This window comes from Microtus oregoni, unplaced genomic scaffold (genome assembly GCF_018167655.1).
Source record: "Microtus oregoni isolate MIOR12 unplaced genomic scaffold, Mior012 000047F_ref0000412, whole genome shotgun sequence".
In the NCBI taxonomy this organism is placed as follows: domain Eukaryota; kingdom Metazoa; phylum Chordata; class Mammalia; order Rodentia; family Cricetidae; genus Microtus; species Microtus oregoni.
The window spans coordinates 5,136,337-5,161,012 of NW_024543221.1; the positions used below are offsets into that span (position 1 = coordinate 5,136,337).

Genomic DNA, 24,676 nt, shown 5'->3' on the forward strand with positions numbered 1-24,676 from the left:
TGGCTCATGGCAAATTTTCTTAGTTCTTCACATAAGAAAGTATTCTGAGGCTGAGCGGGGTGGCACACGCCTTTAATTCCAGCACTAGGGAGGCAGAGGCAGGTGGATCTCTGTGAGTTCGAGGCCAGCCTGGTCTACAAGAGCTAGTTCCAGGACAGGCTCCAAAGCTACAGAGAAACCATGTCATAAAAAACCAAACACACACACACACACACACACACACACACACACACACCAAATACATGTTTATTGGACACAGAGTTCTAAGATGACAGTTTTTTCAGCTCTTGAAAAGTATTATAACACTTCTCTCTAGCCTTTATTATCTTTTGATATAAATCTGCTGTCATTTAAATTTCACAGTGTACATGAACACACATGAACAAGCACAAATGTTGGGATTTGGTGGGGAGTAACAGCACATGCCTTTAATCCTAGCACTCAGAAGACAGAGGTACATGGATCTCTGGAGGCTAGTCTGGTTTATAAAGAGAGTTCCAGGACAGCTAGGGCTATTACACAGAAAAATCCAGTCTCAAAGCAAAAAAAACAAAACAAAACAAAACAAAAAAAAAAGAGTGAGGTTTTTTTTGTAGCTCGGTAATTGATAAAGTACTTGTTTAGTATACACAAGGCTGTGCTTTCTATCGCTGTCATGACCAAAAGCAACTTAGGGAAAAAAGTATTTATTTGGCTTACACTTAATGCTGCTAATGGCTTGCTCACCTGTTCATATTGTCAGCTTTCTCTTCTTCTAAAGATTTACTTATTTTTATTTTGTATGTTTTATGAGAGTTTTTCCTGCATGTATAGATGTACACTGTGTATCTCTGGTGCCCAGAGACCAAGAGAGAGCATAGGCTGTCTTGGAACTGAAGTTATAGATGGTTGTGAGCAGATGTTAGGTGCTGGGAACTGAACCCGAGTCCTCTGCAAGAGCATCAAAAGTGGCTTTAACCTCTGATTCATCTCTCCAGCCCTGGCTTTCTTATACAGTCTTTATCCATCTGCCTAGGGAGGTTGCCTCTCACAGTTCAACACTCAAGATAATCTCTTACAGACATGGCCAAAAACTAATATGAATAACTAACTATTCAAATGAAGTTCCCTCTTCCCAGGAGGCTCTAGGTTGTGTCAAATTGACAACAAAAACAACCAGCACAGAAGTCAATAGAAAAAAAAACATGAGGATCAGAAATTTTTTTTTAATTTAAAAAGATTATTATTATTTTATGTGTACAGTGTTTTGCCTGCAAATATATCTGTGCATCACATGCTTGCAGGGGATCCCCTGGGACTAGAGTTACACACAGTTGTTTGCAGCCTGGCGAGTGAGTGTTCACAACTACTGAGGCATCTCTCCAGCCCCAATGTTTTTTTACTGCAGCACACACAAGAGCTGTATGAGGTTTTATTTCATGTTATGAACGCATTTGTGTTCTTCTTTCTTACCTGGTCTATTAGTGGCAGCCAAAATAAAAACTTGCTGGCGTGTTTCCAATCCATCCATCTCTGTAAGCAGCTGATTCACCACACGGACACTAGCACCTGTCTACAGAAAACAAAACATCCCCTTCAACATAAAGAAAGCAGCCTCCTTCCTCCATTTTCCCTCTGCACAGAATACATGCACTAACTTGAATGAGAGTTTATGTTGAAGATTACAGTGACTGAACCCAGAAGTCTCAGGTACTCAGAGGCTAAGGCAAGAGGATCACCTAAATCTAGGAGTATGGGGTCAATACGAGCAACAAAGAGGATCTTTTTAGAAATATTATATAATATATATATATATATATATATATATATATGAGAGAGAGAGAACAAGGTATGGATGGGAGGAAGAAGTGAGGAAGAAAAGAAGGAAGAAAGACAGACTGGCAGATGGGCCCAGTGACTAATTCTTAAAGAGTCACTACATACAGATACTGTGCAAAACACAATCATCAGTGAATTCCCCAATAAAGCTGCTAGTTAGTCAGGATGAAAAAAACTGAAGCTTAGAAGAGGTCACTTGTTTAAGGTCTTAGCTCTGCTTAAGGGGAGAGATGAAACCTACCTATGAATCTTATGCTTCTGAATTATTTAGTAGTATTTAGTATAACCTCCATTTAGGCAAATCTAAACTCAGCTTCTAAGCTCTAGATTTCTCCCTATGTCAAGTGTCCCACATTTCAATGCAATACATACAGGAACATTGAGTACATTAAGAATTTTATCTTTTTCTTGAAATGAATGGTACAAAGTATGGCTATTCAGGACAACACCTAAGAGAATAGTTAGGAAGTCAAGTATAAGGTTATGGAGATATGGAAACATAGCAATAGACTACATAGACAATGAAGAAAATAAAAAAGTGGTGCTATGGATATGTTATTATTAATTGCTTTTCTTCAACATAAATTTATGCATAGACACAGCAATGTGCTTAAACCCATTGATTCTTTTAAAAGGATGTACTTGTAGAGATTTATTATTACTCTCTGGTGACATAGTACTAATAATTAAGACATCATAATCTAGACACAATAACATCAAAACTCACTCGATTTTAGCCATGTGGTGCATGCCTTTAATCCTAACACTTGAGAGGCAGAGGAAGATGGATCTCTGTGTTTGAGGTCATCCTAATCTACACGGTTGTTGAAGCATATTCCTTACACTGTGTGAACACTGTGACTGGTTTAATAAAGAGTTGAACGGCCAATTGCTAGGCAGAAAGAGGTTAGGTAGGACGTGGGAAATGGTTAATGTAATATACTGTTCTTGGTTATTACATAACTGACAGATTCTTTAAAACATGACACAGTACTTACTATGTTTCAATATCTGAGCCTAATATTAATGTATATTATCTAAATCTAATGTATATACATCTTCAACCGTGACTCATACTCTCCAAATTCTATCCCACATTGCTTGTATATGTGTACAGAGATAGCAGATACAAATGTTTGAGAAAGTTCTGCTTGTAAAAAAACACTTAGAAGAAATATAAATATCTGCAACAAGGCATTATCAAGTAAATTCTGCTATAGCTAGGCATGGAATAGTACACAACAGGTAAAAATAAGATCATCAAGATAATATCCATACTTATTTATAAACTATACAAATACTGAAAGAATTCTAAAAGGACACACATGAGGCTCACAGTGCTAGTGTCAGCAACTTGCAAGAAGAATAATCAGGTGAAAGAAAATTTCATGTTTCCACAAATGTGGCTTTTATGAATTTTTATTAAAAAAATCTTCAATACTTACTTCTCGGTCTGATCTTCGAGGACATAAAGCATCCACTTCATCAAAAAATATCACACAGGGTGCTGAGTTCTTGGCTCGCTGAAAAACCTGTCGCACCGCACGCTCGCTCTCACCAACATACTGAACAGACACAGAAAGGAGACAAAAGGAAGATTCAGTTCAATCTCGGGGCTGAATACCAAATGACAGCATGAGTAGTTTTATATTATGTAGATACGGTGTATTTATATATTTAGGAACATTAAACAACAATTAAGAAAGAGGCCAAGAATTTGAGAGAGAGCACACAGGAGAGGCACAGAGTGGTTGAATAGAGGAAATTTCAGGAAGGGATCAAATATTGTAATTAAATTTTAAAAAGTATTTAAAAATTGAAGTCATACAGATGTTAAGAGTTCTGAAAAGTATTAGATTAAACCATATGCAATTGCTAGTATTAAATCATTTTGACATATAAAAACAGGCAGTTAGCTGTCTTGAAGGTGGTAGCACACTCTTATAATCTCTGTATTTGCAGAGTGAGATGGAGTGATGATCACCAATTTCAAACCAGCCGGAACTACACAGCAAAGCCCCCTCTTAAAAAATAGACAGCCTCCTGGCAGTGGTGGTGAACGCCGGTAGGGAGGTAGTGCACTGAACAGATCTTCCGAGTTAACCTTAGCTGGTTTTACCATCTTGCTGACCCCAGACCAGACATTTTTAAAGAAAAGCTATCAGGGCTAGGGAGATAAAATGTCAATTTAAGTTAGGGAAAGATTACCTAAAGTTCCAAAGGGATGGATTTAAACTTCATTCAGTGACAGAAGTGAAGTTAAGTGTGCCAGGAAGCAAACCCAGAGACACCGCTTGCTGCACTGGTGTGTGCAGAAGAGGAATACCTGCACATACACAGTGGCAGAAGCATCAACAATGGCACAAGGAACAGAAGTGGTTCTCCTGAGCATGGACACACAGCAAACTCTAACAGACTATTATTGCAAAAGGCCAAGGACTCCTGACTGCTGTCAGACAAGAGCTTCTTCAGTCCTCTCACCATGCCTACAAAGGCCGAAAAGGACCCCAGCCAGCTGACTAGGAACAAACACCGAAGCTGAGACTGGGGCACATGATTAAGGAGGGTCTACAGCAAGCCTCAAATGTATTGTTCTCTCCCCCCAAACTGAGTGATAATGATACATTAAGGTGCATAATCTATAACTCCTTATATTCTTGACCTATTTCATATTAATTTAAAAATCTCGTCTTCAAAATGCTTTACTCTTGCTTTAATTTAATGTATCCATTAGCATCTATTCTGAACACAGCATCTAAATTCTAGCTTGGTATAAAGGCTCTTTAGTATCTAGCTGCAACCTGTTCCAACTTCATCGTCTACCAAACTACTCCCATCAAGGCTCTTTATAACACATCATACTCTAGAAATTTAAAAATAAACAACTAAATAAATGTACACAGGTACATAAAAGCCCATAAGAAATACCTAAGAATAAACTTTTATAGGAAAAGTCAAACACACCAGGAAAGACAGAGACAGACAGACAGACAGGGGCTGGGATTTTTATCTGTAATACTGGAAAAATATGAAAGATGGGAGTTGCTAATGAGAGAGCAAACTTAGCTTGCCCAGAGCCCTAGATCTGATCCTTGGCACCCAAAGAAAGAGCTTTGTTTGAACAAGCAGGATGAATATACTGTTAATCTTCATTGTCAACTTGACTGGATTTAGAATATTCTAGGAGACTGGGGAAGAGCACACCTCAGAAGATGTCTAAGGGTGTCTCCAGAGAAAATTAACTGAGTGGAACGGCTCCACCTCATGGGTTAGAATCTAAGCTGTCCCACCATGCCATCTCTACCATGGTGGCCAGAACCTTTCACAACAATGAAAATAAATTCCTTGTGTTGTTTCTGTTATTTTGTCAGGTCTAGGGTCACACCACCCTCAACAGACCTGATTTTGTTATTTTGTCAGAATGACAAGAAAATAAACTAACACAATCTATTGCTGTTGTTGCCTAAATATGTTACAAACACTGAATAACCTTTATACTGTACATATGAGTGGCAGGAAATAAGAAATTTAGTCTCTTAAATTTTTTTTAAATATTTATTTATTTATTATGTATACAATATTCTGTCTGTGTGTATGTCTGCAGTCCCGAAGAGGGCACCAGACCTCATTCCAGATGGTTGTGAGCCACCATGTGGTTGCCGGGAATTGAACTCAGGACCTTTGGAAGAGCAGGCAATGCTCTTAACCACTGAGCCATCCCTCCAGCCCCCTAGTCTCTTAAATTTGATGTAAGTGCAGAACACACAGCATTTCAACACTTCCTACTCCAATAGACAAGCCCTGCCAGCTACAAAGCTTCTCCACACTAAGCATTCCTTCGCTGTTCTGCACAAGAGGAGAAATAACTCAGAGTTGGGGATAGCTCAGTTGATAAGTGCTTCCACACAGCATGAAAACTCAAGTTCAGTTCCCAGCACTAACTGAAAAAGCTGGGCACTAGGGAGGCAGAGGAGGTTCATTAGTCAGTAGCATAGTCTCATAAGCCCCAGGTAAGAGAGCTTGTCTCAAAACACAAGGTGGAAGTGTCCCAAATAACAACACATAAGGACGACCCCTGGCCTCCATATGCATGAGTACGTATAACACACACATACACACATACACATACACGAACAATTCATATTTCACAAGGATATTCAAGAATAAAAACATCTGAAGTGTCTGATAAATAGCATGAATACATTTTAATGTTAATAACTGTAATAAATCATTTTACTTTTTAAAGGTGCAGAAACTTGCTTGTAGGTTAATAGATTTATACAGACCCTGTATATTATAGCAAACTCGGTCTTCCAGTGTCATAATTGATCTGAGAGCACCTACTCATCATGGCTTATCTTAATTAAATAGCTGCTGCCACACAACTTACCATATTTAATAACTCAGGGCCTTTGACGGATATAAAATTTAGTCCAGACTCATTTGCCACAGCCTACCCAGAAGAAACAAAAAGATACAAATAAGACAAATAGGAAAAATATTTTGTACTTATTGGATGCTAATTATTGAAAGAAATTTTAAGCCGGATGTGGTGGTATGTATACACCTTTAATCTCAGCAAGCAGGAGGCAGACGCAGGCCATACCTTTGTGAGCTGAAGGTCAGTCTGCACAATGAGTTCCAGGTCAGCTAAGCTATTTTTAAATGGCCACTGCAAACTTAAAGATGAAACCTTTAGAAAGCCACCTTGATGTACTTTAAAAACATTGCATTCTTGGGACTGGAGAGACTGCTTAGCAGTTAAGAGCACTGGTTGTTCTTCCAGAGGACCTGGGTTTGATTCCCAACATTTTGCCTATAACTGCAGTTAAAAGGGGCCAGATTCAAGAGGATTGGACACCTTCACACACACATACAAGCAGGCAAAACATGAATGCACATAAAATAAAAATAAAAATTATAAAAAAATGCATTCTAGTCACTGAAAAATGATTTAGGACTACATTTTAATAAAATTACCAGTGAACGCAAGATTATATAGTGTAATGGGACTTTGGAGTCAAGGTCTCACGTGGCCTATGCTGGTCTCAAACTCATTGTGCAGCAGAGGGACAACCTTAAACTCCTGATCCTCCTGCCTCTAGCTCCCAAGTACTGGGATTGCTGGAATGTACAACCATATCCGTATCATCATAAACTACAAAACATCTCTATGGCAAAACTAATACAGGCATTAAAAAAAACCTTTAACATTTTTATTACACTTACTTATGTTTATATATGTATGTGTGTGGTGTGTGCGTGCTTTACAGCACTCTATGGAACTCAGAGGACAATGTGGAAGAGTCAGTTCTTTCCTTCCACAATGTGGGTCCTGGGATTGAACTCAAGCAATCAGGTTTGATGCCAAGTGCCTTAACCTGCTCACTGGCCATCTCTTTAAAATACTGTATTCAAGGGCTAGACAGATCGCTCAGTGGTTAAGAGCACCGGCTGCTTTCCCATAGGATCTGTGATTCCGAACACCCACACAGCAGTAGGTATGTAACTCCAGCTCCAGGGTTTCTGATGCTTTCTTGATCTCTCTGGGCCCCCGGCATACATACTACACAGGTAATATTAAAAACAAACAAACAAAAACAAACCTAAAAATACTGTATTCAGGAAATATTACTAAGCAAGAAAAGTGTATAAAGACCTTTTATTTGAAGTTAGGTATAGTAATACACATTTACAATCCCAGCACTCTGGCGGTTAAGGTAGGAGGGTGATCTGTAAGAGTCTAAGGCCAGCCTACGTAGGATATACAGGACATACAGCAAGAAACGACTCCCTATACTTAACATAAAAATTTTCCTAAATAAAATTTTACATTTTAGAAATATGGAATATATAAATATATATATATATATTATCACTATGGTTTAGATATGCAAGATTTCCTAAAGGTTTGTATGTTAAAGGCCTGGCTTTCTGCTAGCAGTATTTTGGGAAGTATTTGGATCATAAAAGATTTGACCTAAATGATAAATTAATTGATGCATTAATAGTCCAATCTTGCTAGGCGGTAGTGGCACATACCTTTAATCCCAGCATCTAGGAAGCAGAGTCAGGCAGCATGAGTTTGAGGACAGCCTGGTCTACAGAGTTCCAGGACAGTCAAGGCTACACAAGGAAAAGAGAATTCGATCTCATTACTGTAACACCAGGGGCACATTCTGGAAAGACGATCTTATTTCCAGTCTCTTTCTCTCTCTGCTTCCCAGTTGGCACATGGTAAGCTACTTTCCTTTGTTATCCTTCTGTTATGTTCTTCTCCTCACCACAGGCACAGAAACATGGAGCCATCATCAGATACTGGACTAAAGTCTCAGAAATCACGAGGCGCAATATGTCCCCTTGTGATGTTTAGGTGTTTGATTACACCAACAGAAGCTCATAAACAAATTATCTTGCATATATTGTATCTTGATATGTATAAAGAAAAACACCTGGGACCAACTACAAAATGAAACAATGGTAGCAGAAAGGCGTAGTAGGATTATAAATGTTTTTTTTTTTCCATTTTGGTAATATATATTCTCTATTGCGAAAAGCTTTTTTTAAAAAAAAATTATAAAGAACACATTGAAAATATTCAAGTTATAATAACTGAACAAAAGCAAAAAATAAGAGCAGCTACAAAGATGAGAATGGCTCCTGAGCAAATATGACTGGCGAGTTCATGAAATGTTTCCTAACTGGGAGAGACACATAAGGCTTTCTGTCCTCAGGGGACAGACCCCTTTTCTTGCTTCTTTCCTAGGAATGAGGGTGGCACAACAAATTAAAACCATTTTGTTAGCTAGGCGATGGTGATGCAACCTTTAATCCTTGCACTTGGGAGGCAGAGGAGGAAGATCTCTTGAGTTCGAGGACAGCCTGGTCTACAGAGCAAGTTCCAGGACAGCCAGAACTGTTACACAGAGAAACCCTACCTTGAAAAAAATAAAAATAAATCAACAAATAAAACCCATTCAGTTCTAAAGAGGGATATAAGAATGTAGAAAATTTTATTTAAAAAAAAATCAGTTTTGCTAAAACAGATTTCTAACAGAAAGTATACAAAGGATGTATTTCATGTCATGATTCAAGCCTTATTATCCTCCTGAAGGCAAGAAAAGCAATGCATGCAGTTGAACTTCTACCATACCTTTGCTAGCAGAGTTTTCCCACATCCAGGAGGACCAGCTAGGAGGATGCCAGCTGGAGTCACCAAACCAAGCGTTCTGAACTGGTCTGGGTTGCGAACTGGTGCCTAGAACAAGCAATGCCAACAGCGATCCATTATAGATATCCACTTTACACTGAATATTCAAATGCATCTCATCTTTTACATTTGACCCTGTTCACAAGGGCTGAAAATGGCAGCCCCTGGCTGACTCATTTCAGACATCAGGTACATGGTGACAAATAGGAAAGGCTCTCTTTTTCTTTTTTGAAACAGGATCATTATGCAATCCTGGTTAGCCTGGATCTCGACATGTAGACCAGGCTGGTCTCAAGCTCAAAGATTCAGCTATATCTGTCTCCTAAGAAGAGGTATTTAAGGACTATACTATCACATTAAGCCAAAGTCACCGTTCTTAAGGTGTAATTTATGAGAACATATTAGGCAAAAAGATAATAATATTTCATTATTTTTGTTTTGTTTTTTGAGACAGGGTTTCTCTGTGGCTTTGGAGCCTGTCCTGGAACTAGCTCTTGTAGACCAGGCTGGCCTCGAACTCACAGAGATCCACCTGCCTCTGCCTCCTGAGTACTGGGATTAAAGGTGCACGCCACCACTGCCTGGCTTCATTATTTTTTATATTATAACGTGTGTGCCGAGGTATATAGACTGGAGGATAAACTATTGTGTGTCCTTGCCTTTCACCTTCTTTGAATCAAGGTCTCTTGCTTTTTCTGTCGTGTTTATCTAGCAGGCTGGCCATCCAGGGACGCTTCCTGTCTCTACTTCCAGTCTCCCTCTTGGAGTGTTGTGGTTATAGAATTCACTACTGCATCTGATTTAACATAGCTTCTGGGGACAAACTTAGGTCCTTATCTTACCTGATGACTGAGTTATTACCCCAGGTCAAGAAAAACTACTGCAATATTTTAAAATCAAGTTTTAGAAAATCAACCAAATTTCTAAGTTATGAAAATCCAGGTACAGCTTTCTCCAGGAAATCAACAGACCATGCACACAGTCAAATGCCACACATGCCTGTTCTCTGCAATTCTAATGTACTTTCACTTTTGATAGTACATACCCATTAAATAGATCATAATTAAATTAAAATGGTCAATAAGCAGAAAAGAAAAAGTAAACTAAAATCAAACCAAAGTTCCATGGGTGTAAAACTGCCTTGATCCTCCTGAATACAACCAAGACACAAAGGTGGTTTTCATACAAATTGGTCTTGTATGAAACCAGGATTTGTTTTCCTTGAACTCACTATATAAAAACCAAATATAACCAAAATAATGAGTATGAAATATCTCAAGAGAATGACATCTCATTGTTGGGACAGTTAGACTTAAAAAAGGTGACAACTGAGGCTGAATTTCCAATTATAAATAAAATTATATCTCAGTAAAGCTACATTTCAAAAGATGTATTTGGGAACAATAGAAATGGCTCGGTGGTTAAGAGCACTATTGCTCTTGCAGAGAACCTGAGTTCAGTTCCCAGTACCCTACCCACAAGAGGGGTTCTCAACAATCTATAACTCTAGTTCCAAAAGATCTGATACCTTCTGACGTCCGCCAGTACTAGGCATGCGCATGTACACAAATATGCACACAGGTAAAATACTCATACACATAAAATAAAAGTCTGAATTTTTTTAAATAATATAATCTGGTAGACATGCATGCAGGTCTTTTTTTTAAACTAGATCTTAACTCATGACCAGTGATACTGATAGCTGATATACCTACCAATATTGCCATAATGAGCTCTTCTCTAACATCTTCCAGGGCGCCAATATCAGCCCATGTCACATTAGGGACAGTTACAAAGCCTTCCCTTTTGGCAGAAGGCTGGACTTCCGCTAGAGCAACAATAAAATCATTTAATTCAATGCACAGTCCTTGCATCTGTTCCTGTGAGAGGGGATCTTGGTCTCTTAGCAACCTCAACAGCCTTTGCAATTCATCCTTTAAGACAAAGTTAAAAGAAAAAAGTGTGAACCACAATGTTACATGCAATTTAAATAATTATTCTAAGATTCCACATGTTAAAGTAACTTTAATGAGCTTCTATGTATTGTAATAATTTCTTTCTCCTTTATATAAGATATATTCATTTCATTCTAAGTAGATACTATATCTGGTTAAATAAAGATAAATCAACTATAATCAAGATATATAAAGCCGGGAGGTGGTGGCGCACACCTTTAATCCCAGCACTCGGGAGGCAGAGGCAGGCGGATCTCTGTGAGTTCGAGACCAGGCTGGTCTACAAGAGCTAGTTCCAGGACAGGCTCCAAAACCACAGAGAAACCCTGTCTCGAAAAACCAAAAAAAAAAAAAAAAAAAAAAAGATATATAAATATAATTTTTAGGCCAGTATTAGTGGCCCATGTCATAGTCAGAGAGAAGACAAATTGATTTGATATTAAATATGGTTCTAAATTTTAAGCTAGAGTTAAATAATGCAAACATAGGCAGTTGGATGATATCCATTTCATTTCTAAGTATTCATAAAACAGCCGACTTAAGAAAAGCTATGCTTGCCAGGTGTTGGTGGCACATACCTTTAATCCCAGCACTCAGGAGGCAGAGGCAGGCAGATCTCTCGTTAGTTTGAGGTCAGCCTGGTCTACAAAGCAAGTTCCAGGATAGCTAGTGCTGTTAAACAGCAAAACCCTGTCTCGAAAAACCAATTAAAGGAAAAAAAAGAGAGAAAAGAAAGAAAAGGAAAAAAAAAAAGTTGTGCTGGCAACAATATAAATTCATAAGGTTCTTAACGCCTTATAAATCAAATACACAGTAGGCAGCTTTCCTAGTCCAAAGGGAGATTGCTTGCTCTGTGAAGATCATGAAGGGACAGGAAAAAAAACCCATCCTCAACCCCAGCCCTGAGACAGGGTTTCTCTGTGAATCCCTTGCTGTCCTGGAACTTGATCTGTAGATCAGACAGGCCTTCAACTCAGAGATCCACCTGCCTCTGCCCCCCAAGTACTGATATTAAACGTGCATACCACTATCACCCGAAAAAATTTAATTGGTTAATTCATGTGGATAGGTGTTCTGCATACATCTAAGTGTGTACCATGTGTTATGTATGGTGCCTGCAAAGGCCAGAAGAGGGCGTTGGATCTTCGGGGACTGAAGTTAAGGACAGTTGAGAGTTGCCATATGGGCTCTGATATTTGAACCCAAATCTTCTGGAAGAGCTCTTTACCAGGGAGCCATGTCTCTAGTCTGTTTTAGCTCTTTATTCATCCTGTAACCAACATCTATATGGATTTATGATACTGATATATTTACTGTGTGCTTTGTGCTAGGAAAGGTAATACTAGCAACTAAGATTAAAATAAAAGACTCTGTGTTTGACTCAGTCAGATTATCAAAGTAGGAAGATTATGCAGCAAACTGCTGCCATTAAAACCACCACACTCAGGCTGGAGAGACGGCTAAACAATGGCTGCTATTCCAGGACCCAAGTTCAATTCAGAGCACCCACATGGCAACTCACAGCTGTTTGTTAACTCCAGTTCCACGGGATCCAATGTCATCTTCCGGTCTCCTCAGACAGCAGGAATGCATACAGTGTACACATATACATGTAGGCAAACAACCAATATCATACCTGCCGAATGTGTTATTATTCAAGAAATTCTGATATTTTTGTGCTCTCTTACTTTTCCCAATAGTCTCACTTTACCAAGATCTTTAAATGCAGACCCTGATTTTTCATTGTTGTATTGAGCACTTAGAACCTGATTTTTCATTGTTGTATCGAGCACTTAGAGGCACTCCCAATAAATACTTATTAATAACGAACAGGCCAAACCTGGATTAAAGTAAGCCCTGAATTTAAGTTAAATTCATATGAAAATTAAATTTGAACAAAATGAGCTTTAAAATACAGTTCTGGGGCAGAAGAGCTGGCTCAGTGGTTGAGAGCACTTACCACTCTTGTGGAGGACCTGGGATCGAGTCCCAGCACCACAAGTGGCTCACAACCATCTGTAACTCCAATCCCAGGGCATCAGAAGCTCTCTTCTTACTTCCATGGGCAACAGGCACACATGCCTGCTCATATACACATGTAGGCAAAACATCGATACACATAAAACAATAAATTCCAAATAAAATGAAATGAAATACAGCTCTACTTAGTAGCGCCATGCAGTAAATCTCATAAAAAGCATCCTGCACTGATAAAGTTTATAGCATTTGCTAGTTTGTGTATGAAAATATCGTTATCTACCTGGAAATTGGGAAATTTAAGTGCTTCTGCATTTTTGTGAAAATATATTTTTACAGATTAGAAAACCTGCGTTATGCCAGGCAGTGATGTCCCACACTTTTAATCCCAGCATCTGGGAGTTGTGAGGTCAACCTGGTCCGAATGGCTAGAGCTATTACACAGAGAAACCCTGTCTCAAAATAAATAAATAAATAAATAAATAAATGAAAGAAAAAAACAAAACAAAACAAAAATATCCCACACAACTAAAAAACAAAATAAAAGGGTTGGAGAGATGGCTCAGTGGTTAAGAGCACTGGATGTCCTTCCAGCAACCACAAGAGATAGCTCACAACCGTCTCTAGTGGTATCTGATGTCCTCTTCTGGCATTAAGTCATACATACAGATAGAGCACTCATACATAAATAAATAAATCTTCATTAAAAAATAAACAAATAAATACAAGAGAGAGAGAAAGAGACGGAGAGAGCACTGAAAAGCACCTGTGTTTCAGAAGTGGGGTCAGCCCCCCGCCTCTCCTCCTGGGCTCCTTTAGGGGGCAACCCTTCCATCTCAGGACTCTGCTGCTCCTGCTGCTTCATCAAGACCCTATTGACTGCACACATGGCTGCCTCTCGGCAAAGTGCCATCAGATCAGCACCAACAAAGCCCGGCGTTAGGTGTGCTAAGTGACAAAAATTGAAAGTTTCTGGAAGTCTCAGTTTTCGGCACAAAGTTTGAAGTATTCTGTAGAAATGACAGTTGAAAAAAATTTAGACCCGCCAGTCTAATAGTAAAAGCAAATTCCTAACTATATTTATTTGAAAGTTCATACTATATTAATCCTTACTGATAGTCTCATGAATAAGATGGAAAAATCATTCACTCAATAAATGCTTGGTCACTGCTACATGCCCAAGTTTATCCAGAAAAACTTTTGCTAAATATCTATTTATTGGGAACTATGCTATGCATTATAAGGAATATAATAAGTACAGCCTTTAATATATACATATATACACACATAAACACACACACACACACACTTTTAAGCGTTTTGCAATATTGTAGAGGAAATAGCTTATGGGGACACTTTCAGAGCAAACAAGACATGAACTTATCAGAAAAAACCTCTACACCCAAACCATACTTCTATTCAGCACCAAAAGCTTGTCCCCCCTTGAAACAGTGTTTTAATGTGTTGCTCTTGTTGGCCTGCAACTTGATATACACAACAGGTTAACCTTAAACTGACAGAATGCCTTTGCCACACAAAAAACCCAGGATAGCCAAAACAATTCTGTACAATAAAGGAACTTCCGGAGGCATCCCCATCCCTGACATCAAGCTCTATTACAGAGCTACAATAAGGAAAACAGCTTGGTATTGGCATAAAAACAGAGATGTTGACCAATGGGAATGAATCGAAGACCCGGATATTAATCCACACAGCTATGAAAACCTGATTTTTGACAAAGAAGCTAAAATTATACAATGGAAAAAAGAAAGCATCTTCAACAAATGGTGCTGGCATAACTGGACATCAACATGTAGAAGAATGAAAATAGATCCATATCTTTACCACGCACAAAACTCAAGTCCAAATGGATTAAAAACCTCAATATTAATCTGACCACAATGAATCTCATAGAAGAAAAAAGTGGGAGGTAGTCTTCAATGCATGGGCACAGGAGACCACTTCCTAAACACAACCCCAGTAGCACAGACACTGAGAACAACAATAAATAAATGGGACCTCCTGAAACTGAGAAGCTCTGTAAAGCAAAGGACACAGTCAATAAGACAAAAAGGCAACCTACTGAATGGGAGAGGATCTTTACCAATGCCATATTGGACAGAGGACTGATCTCCAAAATATATAAAGAATTCAAAAAAAATCAGACATTAAAATTCTAAATAACCCAATTAAAAAATGGGGTACAGAACTAAACAGAATTCTCAATAGAAGAATCTCAAATGGCCAAAGATACTTAAGGAAATGTTCAACATCCTTAGCTATCAGGGAAATACAAATCAAAACAACTCTGAGATTCCATCTTACACCTGACAGAATGGCTAAGGGCAACCATTACTTTCTATTCTACCATTTTTAACTAGCAGGGTCTCTCTACATAGCCCTGGTTGTCCTATAACTCACAGAGATCCATCTGCCTCTGCTTCCCAAGTGCTGGGATCAAATGTGCGTACCACCACCACCCGGTACCATTTTTCTGTTTTAATAAACTGCCTCTACTTCTACCACTATCCACTTTTGTGTATGGGAAGCATATACTCTGGGTTATTTAAAAAAAAAAAAAAAAAAAAAAAGGAAGAAAACATGAAGTTGAGAGAGAGGATGGGGCAGGAAGAGGTGTATATGCAAGGAGTTAGGGCAAGGACTGGGAGATAAATATGATGAAAACACATCGTATGCAGGTATGAAATTTTCAAAAATATTTTTTATAAAAAAAAATAAAACAGCTCTTCCTTCATGTATGTCGAAGATTTCTTATAAAACAAAAGTAGAGTTTGGGGGTGTGTGAGAAGATGACTCAGTGGTTTAATGCACTTGCTGCTCCTGCAGAGGACCTGGGTTTAATTCCCAGCATCCACTGGCCACTAGCAACTGTGTGTAAGTCTATTTTCGAGGAGATCTGATGCCCTCTTGCCCTCTTCTGATCTCCATGGGCAACAGGCATGCATGTGGTGCACAAACACACATGTGGGAAAAATTCTTATACACACTAAATAAACTTCGTTTGTTTTGTTTTTTCGTTTTGTTTTTTTTTTGGTTTTTCGAGACAGGGTTTCTCTGTGGTTTTGGAGCCTGTCCTGGAACTAGCTCTTGTAGACCAGGCTGGTCTCGAACTCACAGAGATCCGCCTGCCTCTGCCTCCCAAGTGCTGGGATTAAAGGCGTGCGCCACCACCGCCCGGCTTGTTTTGTTTTTTCGAAATAGGGTTTCTCTGTAGCTTTGGAGCGTGTCCTGGAACTAGTTCTTGTAGACCAGGCTGGCCTTGAACTCAGAGATCTGCCTGCCTCTGCCTCCCAAGTGCTGGGATTAAAGGTGTGAGCTACCACTGCCTGTCAGGGATGGGGGGGAAATAAACTCTTTTTAAAAATTTTTTTTTAAGGAAAAATAAATTATCATGTTACCTTAAAATTTATCTTCTAGGGCTGGGGCAAAGTTCAGTGAAAAAGAAAGCACTGGTCTAGTTTGGAGCAAACTCTGAGTGCAACCCCAGCACAGCGCTAAAACTGTTCTCTGGTCAGGACATTGTGCTAGGTTACATTAATTAACTCTCCACAGATCTTAAAGCTAAAGCACTATTAGTATTTTACACATAAAGTAAGCTACTTTTTAAATTATTATTTTCATGTAAAATTAAAGGTTGGCATAAGACACTATGAGGCAGAGCTGGGATTATTTTCTGTATTGAATCATAGCTCTGAGATTACAGGCATGGACAACCTTGCTCAACTGTTCTACAAATAAATAAATATGAGTAATATGAATATTATTATTTTGTTGGAGATATAAAAGTATTAGTAAATAAACCTTGATAATAAGCTGTTTGAAGAATACATATGAACATAATTATTATCTATACAAATAATTATGAAGTCAACATCTTAGAAACTGTTGACTAATAATTATTTTTAGAAAAACGAAGTGACATCAGACACTGGGAAGAAGGAAAGGATGGAATAGACCTGTGCTGAACCTTTTACACACAGCGCTTTCTTACCACTTCCTCCACCTTTTCTTCTTCCCGCCCCTCTAAGGCAATGATTTCCCTTCATTATTTATTACTTTTCCTAAAAGTAGCTAGTGACTATTTTAGCATCACAAAAAAACATTATAAATGTAACAGCTTCCAACATTCACTAGATTTCTACTCTACTACTCAAAACAGAACAAACAAAGCCGGGCGATGGTGGCGCACGCCTTTAATCCCAGCACTCGGGAGGCAGAGGCAGGTGGATCTCTGTGAGTTCGAGACCAGCCTGGTCTACAGAGTTAGTTCCAGGACAGGCTCCAAAGCCACAGAGAAACCCTGTCTCGAAAAAGCAAAAAAAAAAAAAAAAAAAAACAGAACAAACAAAACCCAATGAGAGAGACAGACAAGAGATAGAATGCACTACATTGTATTCTTACTATTTATTTTCAAAACCTGTTGCTTAGCTCACATAGTGGAATATAAACAACGTCATTCCATAATATACCTTTCTCTGGAAGCCTCATCTGGGATACCCAGGCATACTTCTCGGTCAAATCTTCCTGCACGTCTTAAAGCAGGATCCAAAGAGTCTGGTCGGTTAGTAGCTCCAACTACTAGAACTCGAGCTGTAGCTGCCACGTTATTCAGATCTAGTGAGGACCAACATAAAAGAGTAGAGAACAAGTCACCTGACATTTGAGGACAACAATGTTTATACAAATCATTTAAAGGTTAGAGAGAATTTGTGTACTTTAATATATAAATACTTTAAATCATTGTCTAATACAGTGAAAGTGTGAAGAAGATAAAGATTGCCTTTTGTGCTGAAATTCACAGTCTACTAAGGACTATGAAGTGCATAATTAAGGAAACAATGTGTCAGACAAGTTTCAAGAAATTTAGTAACAATCAGGATAAACCAAGCACTGTAACAGAGCAATGGAGGAGATGAGGCTTCATAGGAACAAACCCTGCAGAAAAGCCTGATGGGCAAATGTGGTATTACAAACAGAGCTAAACGTTACTGGAGTTCTAAGACAACAACAGCATGAGTGAAAACACACAGGTGCACAGGCAATGCACACACAGACAATATAAATGGCCCAGCAGTGGGAGAGAGGAAGGCAGCAATGTTGTCTCGCAAGAATAGGGGAGAACCAGACAGTGGGATAGAACATCCCAAGTTGCTCTGGCTTATTTTAGAGACAGATTTTCAGGAATAAACAGAATACGGGGTTTAACTTTTATCTTTCACAAATATTCTACCAGTTTTAGCTTTCATAAATATTCTGTCAGCTGAACCAGAATTAAACAGAGAGAGTCTAGGCTACCCTGCCTCAGGAAATAACATGTCATTCAAATGTTACGTACATTATAAATAATGTACCTATTTTATTAGCAAGAATCTATTAAAAGCTTTTCTCATACTATAGGTCTCAAAAACATGACAGAAAACTTGAGATGAAAATGAAACAGTATAGGGCACTAGTGGTGTAAATTCAATGGTAGAGAGCTTGCAGAGCTCACACCAGGACCCAGGTTCAATCCCTGGCATTGCACAAAAGGTAAAATACAACAAGTAATTTATAAATTGGCACAATAAGAAACTCGTAATACATATTATGTTATGTAGTATTTCAAATTAACTTTCCATTTGTATTTTTTTGGTTTGTTTGTTTGTTTGAGACAGGGTCTCATTCTTTAGACAAAGCTGGGCCTGAAATATACTATGTAACCCAACCTAGCCTACAACTCATGGCAATTATCCTGTCCCAGCTTTCTATGTGCTTGGATAACAGATTACAGAAATATGACATCAAAACATATTCTATTTCTTTTCTTGTTTTTGTAATATATACCTGGCTGGACTATAATTCACTATGCAGCCAGGTTAGCCTCAAACTCTATAAGGAAACATTGGTAGAAATGCTTAATTCTGCATAGTAAACTTAAAGAATATTATTACAGTTAAAAGAGGTAAACATAGGGCTGGAGAAACGGCTCAGCAATTAAGAACTCATAGTGTCCTTTCAGAAGACCCTAGTTTGGTTTCAAATAACCAGCCCTGGGTGCTCAAAATGACCTGTAACTGTAAGGGATCTTATGTTCTCTACTGGCAATGCACTCACACATAAAAACCACACATACAAACTTAAAGTACTTTTTTGTGGAAGTAAGGATAGAGACAGGGATTCACATTGTAGCTCTGGCTAACTGGAATTCACTGTATAGACAGGGCTGGCCTCAAACACACAGAGATCTGCCTGCCTCCGCCTCCGGAGAACTGGGATTAAAGGCACCTGCCACCACACAAGAGCAAAAGTAAAAATATTTTTTAAAGACAGAAATAAAAATACATTAAGATTTTATTATTTCTCTCCCAAAGATATTAAGGGACAACAGTAGGTACTATGTGACCCTGAAATTGTAGAGAGCAAAAGCAAAACAACATAATATATGCATATTTAATTACTACAGAGTTGAGGAGACAGCTTAGGTAGAAAATTATTTGGTACACAAACATGAGGTCCTGAGTTCAATTCCCAGAACCCACATTAAAGAAAAACAAACGGCATGAAACCTCGCACACCTGTAATCCCAGTGCTGGAAAGATGGGGACAGGCAGATCCCTGGGGCTCACCAGCAGTCAGTCTAGCTTATTTGGCAAGCACTAAGCCAATTCAATTAATGATGGTCCCTAAATAATGATATCTGAGATTGTTCTCTGGGTTCCCTTTTCACATACACATGTAAACACTCCTGGCACACACATGTGTACCCACATACATACACACACAGGCAGAGTACAACACAATTTGAAATGATTGGAAAATCTTCTACAAAAAAGATCCTATTATGAGATTCACTATTTAAATGGTTCGTTTTAAACGCACATACGACTTGCATTATTTTAAGAAATGTATTATCTTAAAACTAATTCATTATTTTAAACTGACCATCCATGCAGGTTAGAAGCTGGGCTACAATTCTTCGTTCCATATCTTTTGAAGCAACTTCTCTTTTGGGGGTAATAGCATCAATTTCATCAATGAAAACAATACAGGGTGCGTTTGACTAGAAATAAAAATAACACAAAGATATGACTATAAAATAAATTCTCTATATTGGTAGATAACGTTTATGTATTCTTTAGAAATTTAAAGCTCAAGGATGAGTCAAAGAATAACCATGAAAAAGGCAGTTCATAAAAATGCTTCTGGTTCTCTTAGGACAGAACAGATATTCTGAGAACGGAATGCATCATGGTTCTGAAATACCTTCTGAAATTCTTCTGTAAGTCAGATATATTTGCATGCTACATTTAAAAGCTTTAAACTAAGCACAGTGGCACATGCTATTAATTTTGGGCCTTGGAAAGACCAAGATTTCAAGGACATCCTAGGCAATGTCTCTAGTTCCAGGCCAGACTGGCTAGAGGAGATCCCATTTCACAAAACCAAAATAAAAATAAACTTCAAACTAGAAAATACAAGTTTGCTCAAATGGTATGACTTTTTCTCTAACATAAAAATGTCAAAATTTGGCCAGATGGTGGTGGCACACGCCTTTAATCCCAGCACTCAGGAGGCAGAGGAAGGAAGATCTGAGTTTGAGGCCAGTCTAGTCTACAGGAATTCTAGGACAGCAAGAACTGTTACACACAGATTCAGCTGACCTGAGCTAGGGGGAGCACAGTGACACCAGACTGACAAATGGGGATACTGCACAGGACTGAACTAGGATCCCTAATAGAAGTGACTGAGGTGTGGCTTGGGCAATATATGGGGCCACTGGCAGTGGAACCAGGATCTAACTCTAATGCATAAACTGACTATGTGGAGTACTTTCTCTATGGAGAGATATCTTGCTCAGCCGAGGCACTGGTGGTGGTGGTGAGGCTTGGCCCTACCCCAGTGAGGTGATAGGAAAGACTTAGTTAACTTCCCGTGGAAGGCCTTACACTATCTGAAGAGCAAATGCAGGGGTGGGGAAGAAGGTAGTAGAAGGGGGAACTGGGACTGGCATGCAACTAATATTTTTAAAAATTAATGTATTTTTATAATTTATATTCAATATCATTTATTACAAATGAATAATTACTTATTATTGCAGTTAAAACACATTTCTCTATTTCACATCAGCTTCTAGTAGTCATAATGGTTATGTTTATGAGCCATTATATATTTTGGATGCAAATAAAGATGCAAAATTAAACACAGTGTGGTGGTTCACAACTGTCATTTCAACACTTGCGTGGAAGCAGGAGGATCCTAAGTTCAAAGTCATCCACAGTTACACATGAATCCTGACACTAGACTGGGTTCCCTACGACCCTGTCTAAAAGGTTAGGTAGGGAAGGAAACACAACAGAAAAACTTTGCGTCACTTTTTAGTTTTCGTCACAGTGGTGACTCCTGTCTGCTCAAGCACACGTCATGATTTACAGGACCCTTGCATTATACTGGACACAGTGTTAAATGTTTTCTAAGATATCTTTCATCTGGGCATGGTGGTGCATAACTATAATCACAGCACTTAGGAGGCTGAGGTAGGAAGGTTGTGTGGCCAAGAATTTAAAACCAGGCTAGACAACATATCAACACACTGTCTGAGAAAAAATAATCTTCTGATTTAAACAATCAGAAACTCCATGAGCCGGGCGGTGGTGGCGCACGCCTTTAATCCCAGCACTTGGGAGGCAAAGGCATGCGGATCTCTGTGAGTTTGAGACCAGCCTGGTCTACAAGAGCTAGTTCCAGGCAAGCTCCAAAACCACAGAGAAACCCTGTCTCGAAAAAGCAAAAAAAAAAAAAAAAAAAAAAAAAAAAAGAAACTCCATGAGAGTTGAGTATTTTTTACCATTGCAGGTTACTCCAAGTAACAGGGTAGAGTAGATAGCCTCCTCCCTACCATGCTAGGTGATGACCCTGAGTTGTCTCCAACTTTCTTAGTCAGAATACACCCATACTATGCTGAAGATGTAACTTCAACTAGACCCAAATATCCTCTTTTAAATTTTAATAACAGAAATTGTAGTGAGCTATAATTTTTTTCCTCTGGTAAGTGAATTTCCTTTTAACCTCTAATCATATAAAGAGTAATTATCCTTGAGTTTTACAGTACTTGTATAATCCTAAATATGATAATTCTCCTATTGTTTGCAAGTTGTTTGGTCAAACATAAGCTAGAGAAACAAAGTGAATGAAATATCGTAAGGACAAGATGTTTTGGATATTAAACTCTCAGGTATGACAGCACAAAAAACATTACCTGTTTGATCTCATATGAAACAGATTACTTGCCAAGAGTCCTCATCATTAAAACCCACTTTAAATTTTTACTACTAAACCTTTTTACAAAAGGAAATCCATGAGTGGGAAAAAGCAACTAGCATTAGAAAAGCCAAACGGGCAAGAGCTGACTCACCACAGCTTGGTCAAATAAATCTCTGAGCTTTTGCTCAGATTCTCCAGAAACTCCTGACACAATCTCTGGTGCGGCCACTTTCAGAATTGGCAAGTCAAGTTCCTGTGCACAAACACGGAGAAGAGTGACTAAAGAGTAAACACAATTTAACTTCCTTACATTTTCCCTATCCAATCTGCCCTGTCAAAATTAGGTTGTTTTGTTTATTTTTAAAAAATTATTACTTACTATGCATCCATGAATGTATGTATCTGTGTGTGCCACTGTGCACACGTGGAGGTCAGAGAACCACTTGTAGAAGTTGGCTATCTCCCTCCACCTTGTTGTTTCTGGTTTCAACACAGGCTCATCAAGCATGGAGGATGTTCCTTTACCCCTTGAGCCAACTTTCTGGCCTCTACAATTTCCTAAGGAATTTCATCTTTGTGTGTGGGCACAATGACAAACACTAATAAAAGTTTAGAGAGATGGACTCAGCAGTTAAGAGCACCCACATAGCAGCTTACAACTGTCAGTAACTCCAGCTCCAGGTGATTCCACACCCTCTTCTGACTTTCATGGACACTAGCCATACACTTGGTACATAGACATACATGCAGTCAAAGCACTCAAAAATGTAATACAGTAAATAAATTGAAACAAAGTCATCCAGGTGGTGGTGGCAAACACCTTTAATCCCAGCACTCAGGAGGCAGAGGCAGGTGAATCTCTTTAAGTGTGAAGCCAGACTGATTTGCAGAGCAAGTTCCAGGACAGCCAGGGCTACACAGAGAAACACTATCTTGAACCTCCCCTACCCCAGTCAATAAAACAAAAAACCCCCCAAACACCTAAGAAAGGCTGGAGATGAGTTCAATCCCATAAGCACATGGTGGCTTACAACCAGCTATGACAGGATCTGATGCCCTCTTCTGGTGTGCAGGTGTACAAGCAAAGCACTCATACATAAAATATATATAAATAAAAATAAATCCATAAAAAAGAACGAAAATCTTTGGTTTGAACCACCAATTATAGTGGTTATACCTATAATCTCAGCACTTAGAAGACTAAAGCTTTGGGCTAACAGTGTTGAGACCCTGACTTTAAAAGAAACCTTAGGATTTACCCAAATACATAAATGCAAACACTAAGTTCCAAGGTCTGCTATGCAGTGGCCATGAAATAAATTTATTTTTAAAAAGATAAATCAAATTTCCCTTAAAAAGTGAGAGCTTGGGTGGAGAGATGGCTCACTGGTTAAGAGCACTAGTTGCTCTTCAAAGGATCTGGGCTCAAACCCCAGCACCCACACGACACTTCACAGCTGCCTGTAACCTCAGTTTCAGGGGAACCAAGACCCTCAACAAGGAATACATGCAGGCAAGACACCAATGCTTATTTAAAAAAGAAAAAATAAAGAAAAGTGAAAGTCTGCTCTATTGATGATAGAATAATATGCTATTCTGCTAGCTGAAATTCCTTGGATTACTTTGCATTTTACCATAAAGTAAGTTTCTGAAAAATTTGACATGACAAAATTAAGATTGCCAGGTTTTTACTTTGCAAAATAAATGTCTTTTTGTGGGCACAGGGGTGGATGGAGTTGATCCAAGGAAGAAGCACACAAAATTAAAGCCTAGGCTAGGTAGGTTTGCAATCCTGCCTTACCCCACACATTTCAGGTGTGTGTTAACATGCCTAAGTGATCATTTCAAACTGTTTTAGAAAGGCATTTTAACAATGGAAATCTTAAATAAATTTAACTCCAAGAAAAAAAAATACTTTAAAAATATTTTGCTGCTTTAAGAACAACTAGGATAAGAAAGAGAGGTAACTAAAATGTAAACTAAGTGTTTAAAAGAGTTTGTAATTTACAGTTATGCTATTTTGCTTTCCACCCAATTTTTGTCAAAGACACAATAATTGTATTCATTAAAAAAACAGCATAAGTAGTGTCATGAGAAAAGTTGGGGCTGGGGATGGCTCAGTCTGTAAAGTGCTTAGAGCAAGAGAACCGGAGTTTAGAGCTGCGCCACTGATATAAAAGCCGGGCAGTGGAGCTCCACATCAGGAACCCAGCACAGACAGGGAAAGATGATCTCTGGAGTTTCCTGGCCAACCAGTCTAGGCAAATTAAGTGTGATCCAGGTTCAATGAGAAGCCCTGTCTCAAAACAACAACAAAAAGACAATGAGGAAGCTGGGCGGTGGTGGTGCACGCTTTAATCCCAGCACTCAGAAGGTGAGACGCAGGTGCATCTCTGAGTTCAAGGCCAGCCTGGTTTACAGAGTGAGTTCCAGGACTAAGAAACTCTATCTCAAA

General features: G+C 38.7%; 1 protein-coding gene across 3 annotated transcripts in view; it reads right to left on the reverse strand.

Moving 5' to 3' along the window:
* Nvl (nuclear VCP like) overlaps positions 1-24,676 on the reverse strand; it is a 52,326-nt gene that overhangs the window by 16,333 nt on the left and 11,317 nt on the right. For all 3 annotated transcript variants that reach the window (XM_041635473.1, XM_041635472.1, XM_041635474.1), the window contains 9 exons: positions 22,373-22,474; positions 19,903-20,020; positions 17,451-17,595; positions 13,727-13,970; positions 10,744-10,962; positions 8,972-9,076; positions 6,209-6,271; positions 3,264-3,383; positions 1,453-1,552 (listed from right to left, as the gene is read on the reverse strand). In XM_041635473.1, coding sequence (XP_041491407.1) covers positions 1,453-1,552; positions 3,264-3,383; positions 6,209-6,271; positions 8,972-9,076; positions 10,744-10,962; positions 13,727-13,970; positions 17,451-17,595; positions 19,903-20,020; positions 22,373-22,474 — 1,216 coding nt within the window. The remainder of the gene's footprint in view (positions 1-1,452; positions 1,553-3,263; positions 3,384-6,208; positions 6,272-8,971; positions 9,077-10,743; positions 10,963-13,726; positions 13,971-17,450; positions 17,596-19,902; positions 20,021-22,372; positions 22,475-24,676) is intronic.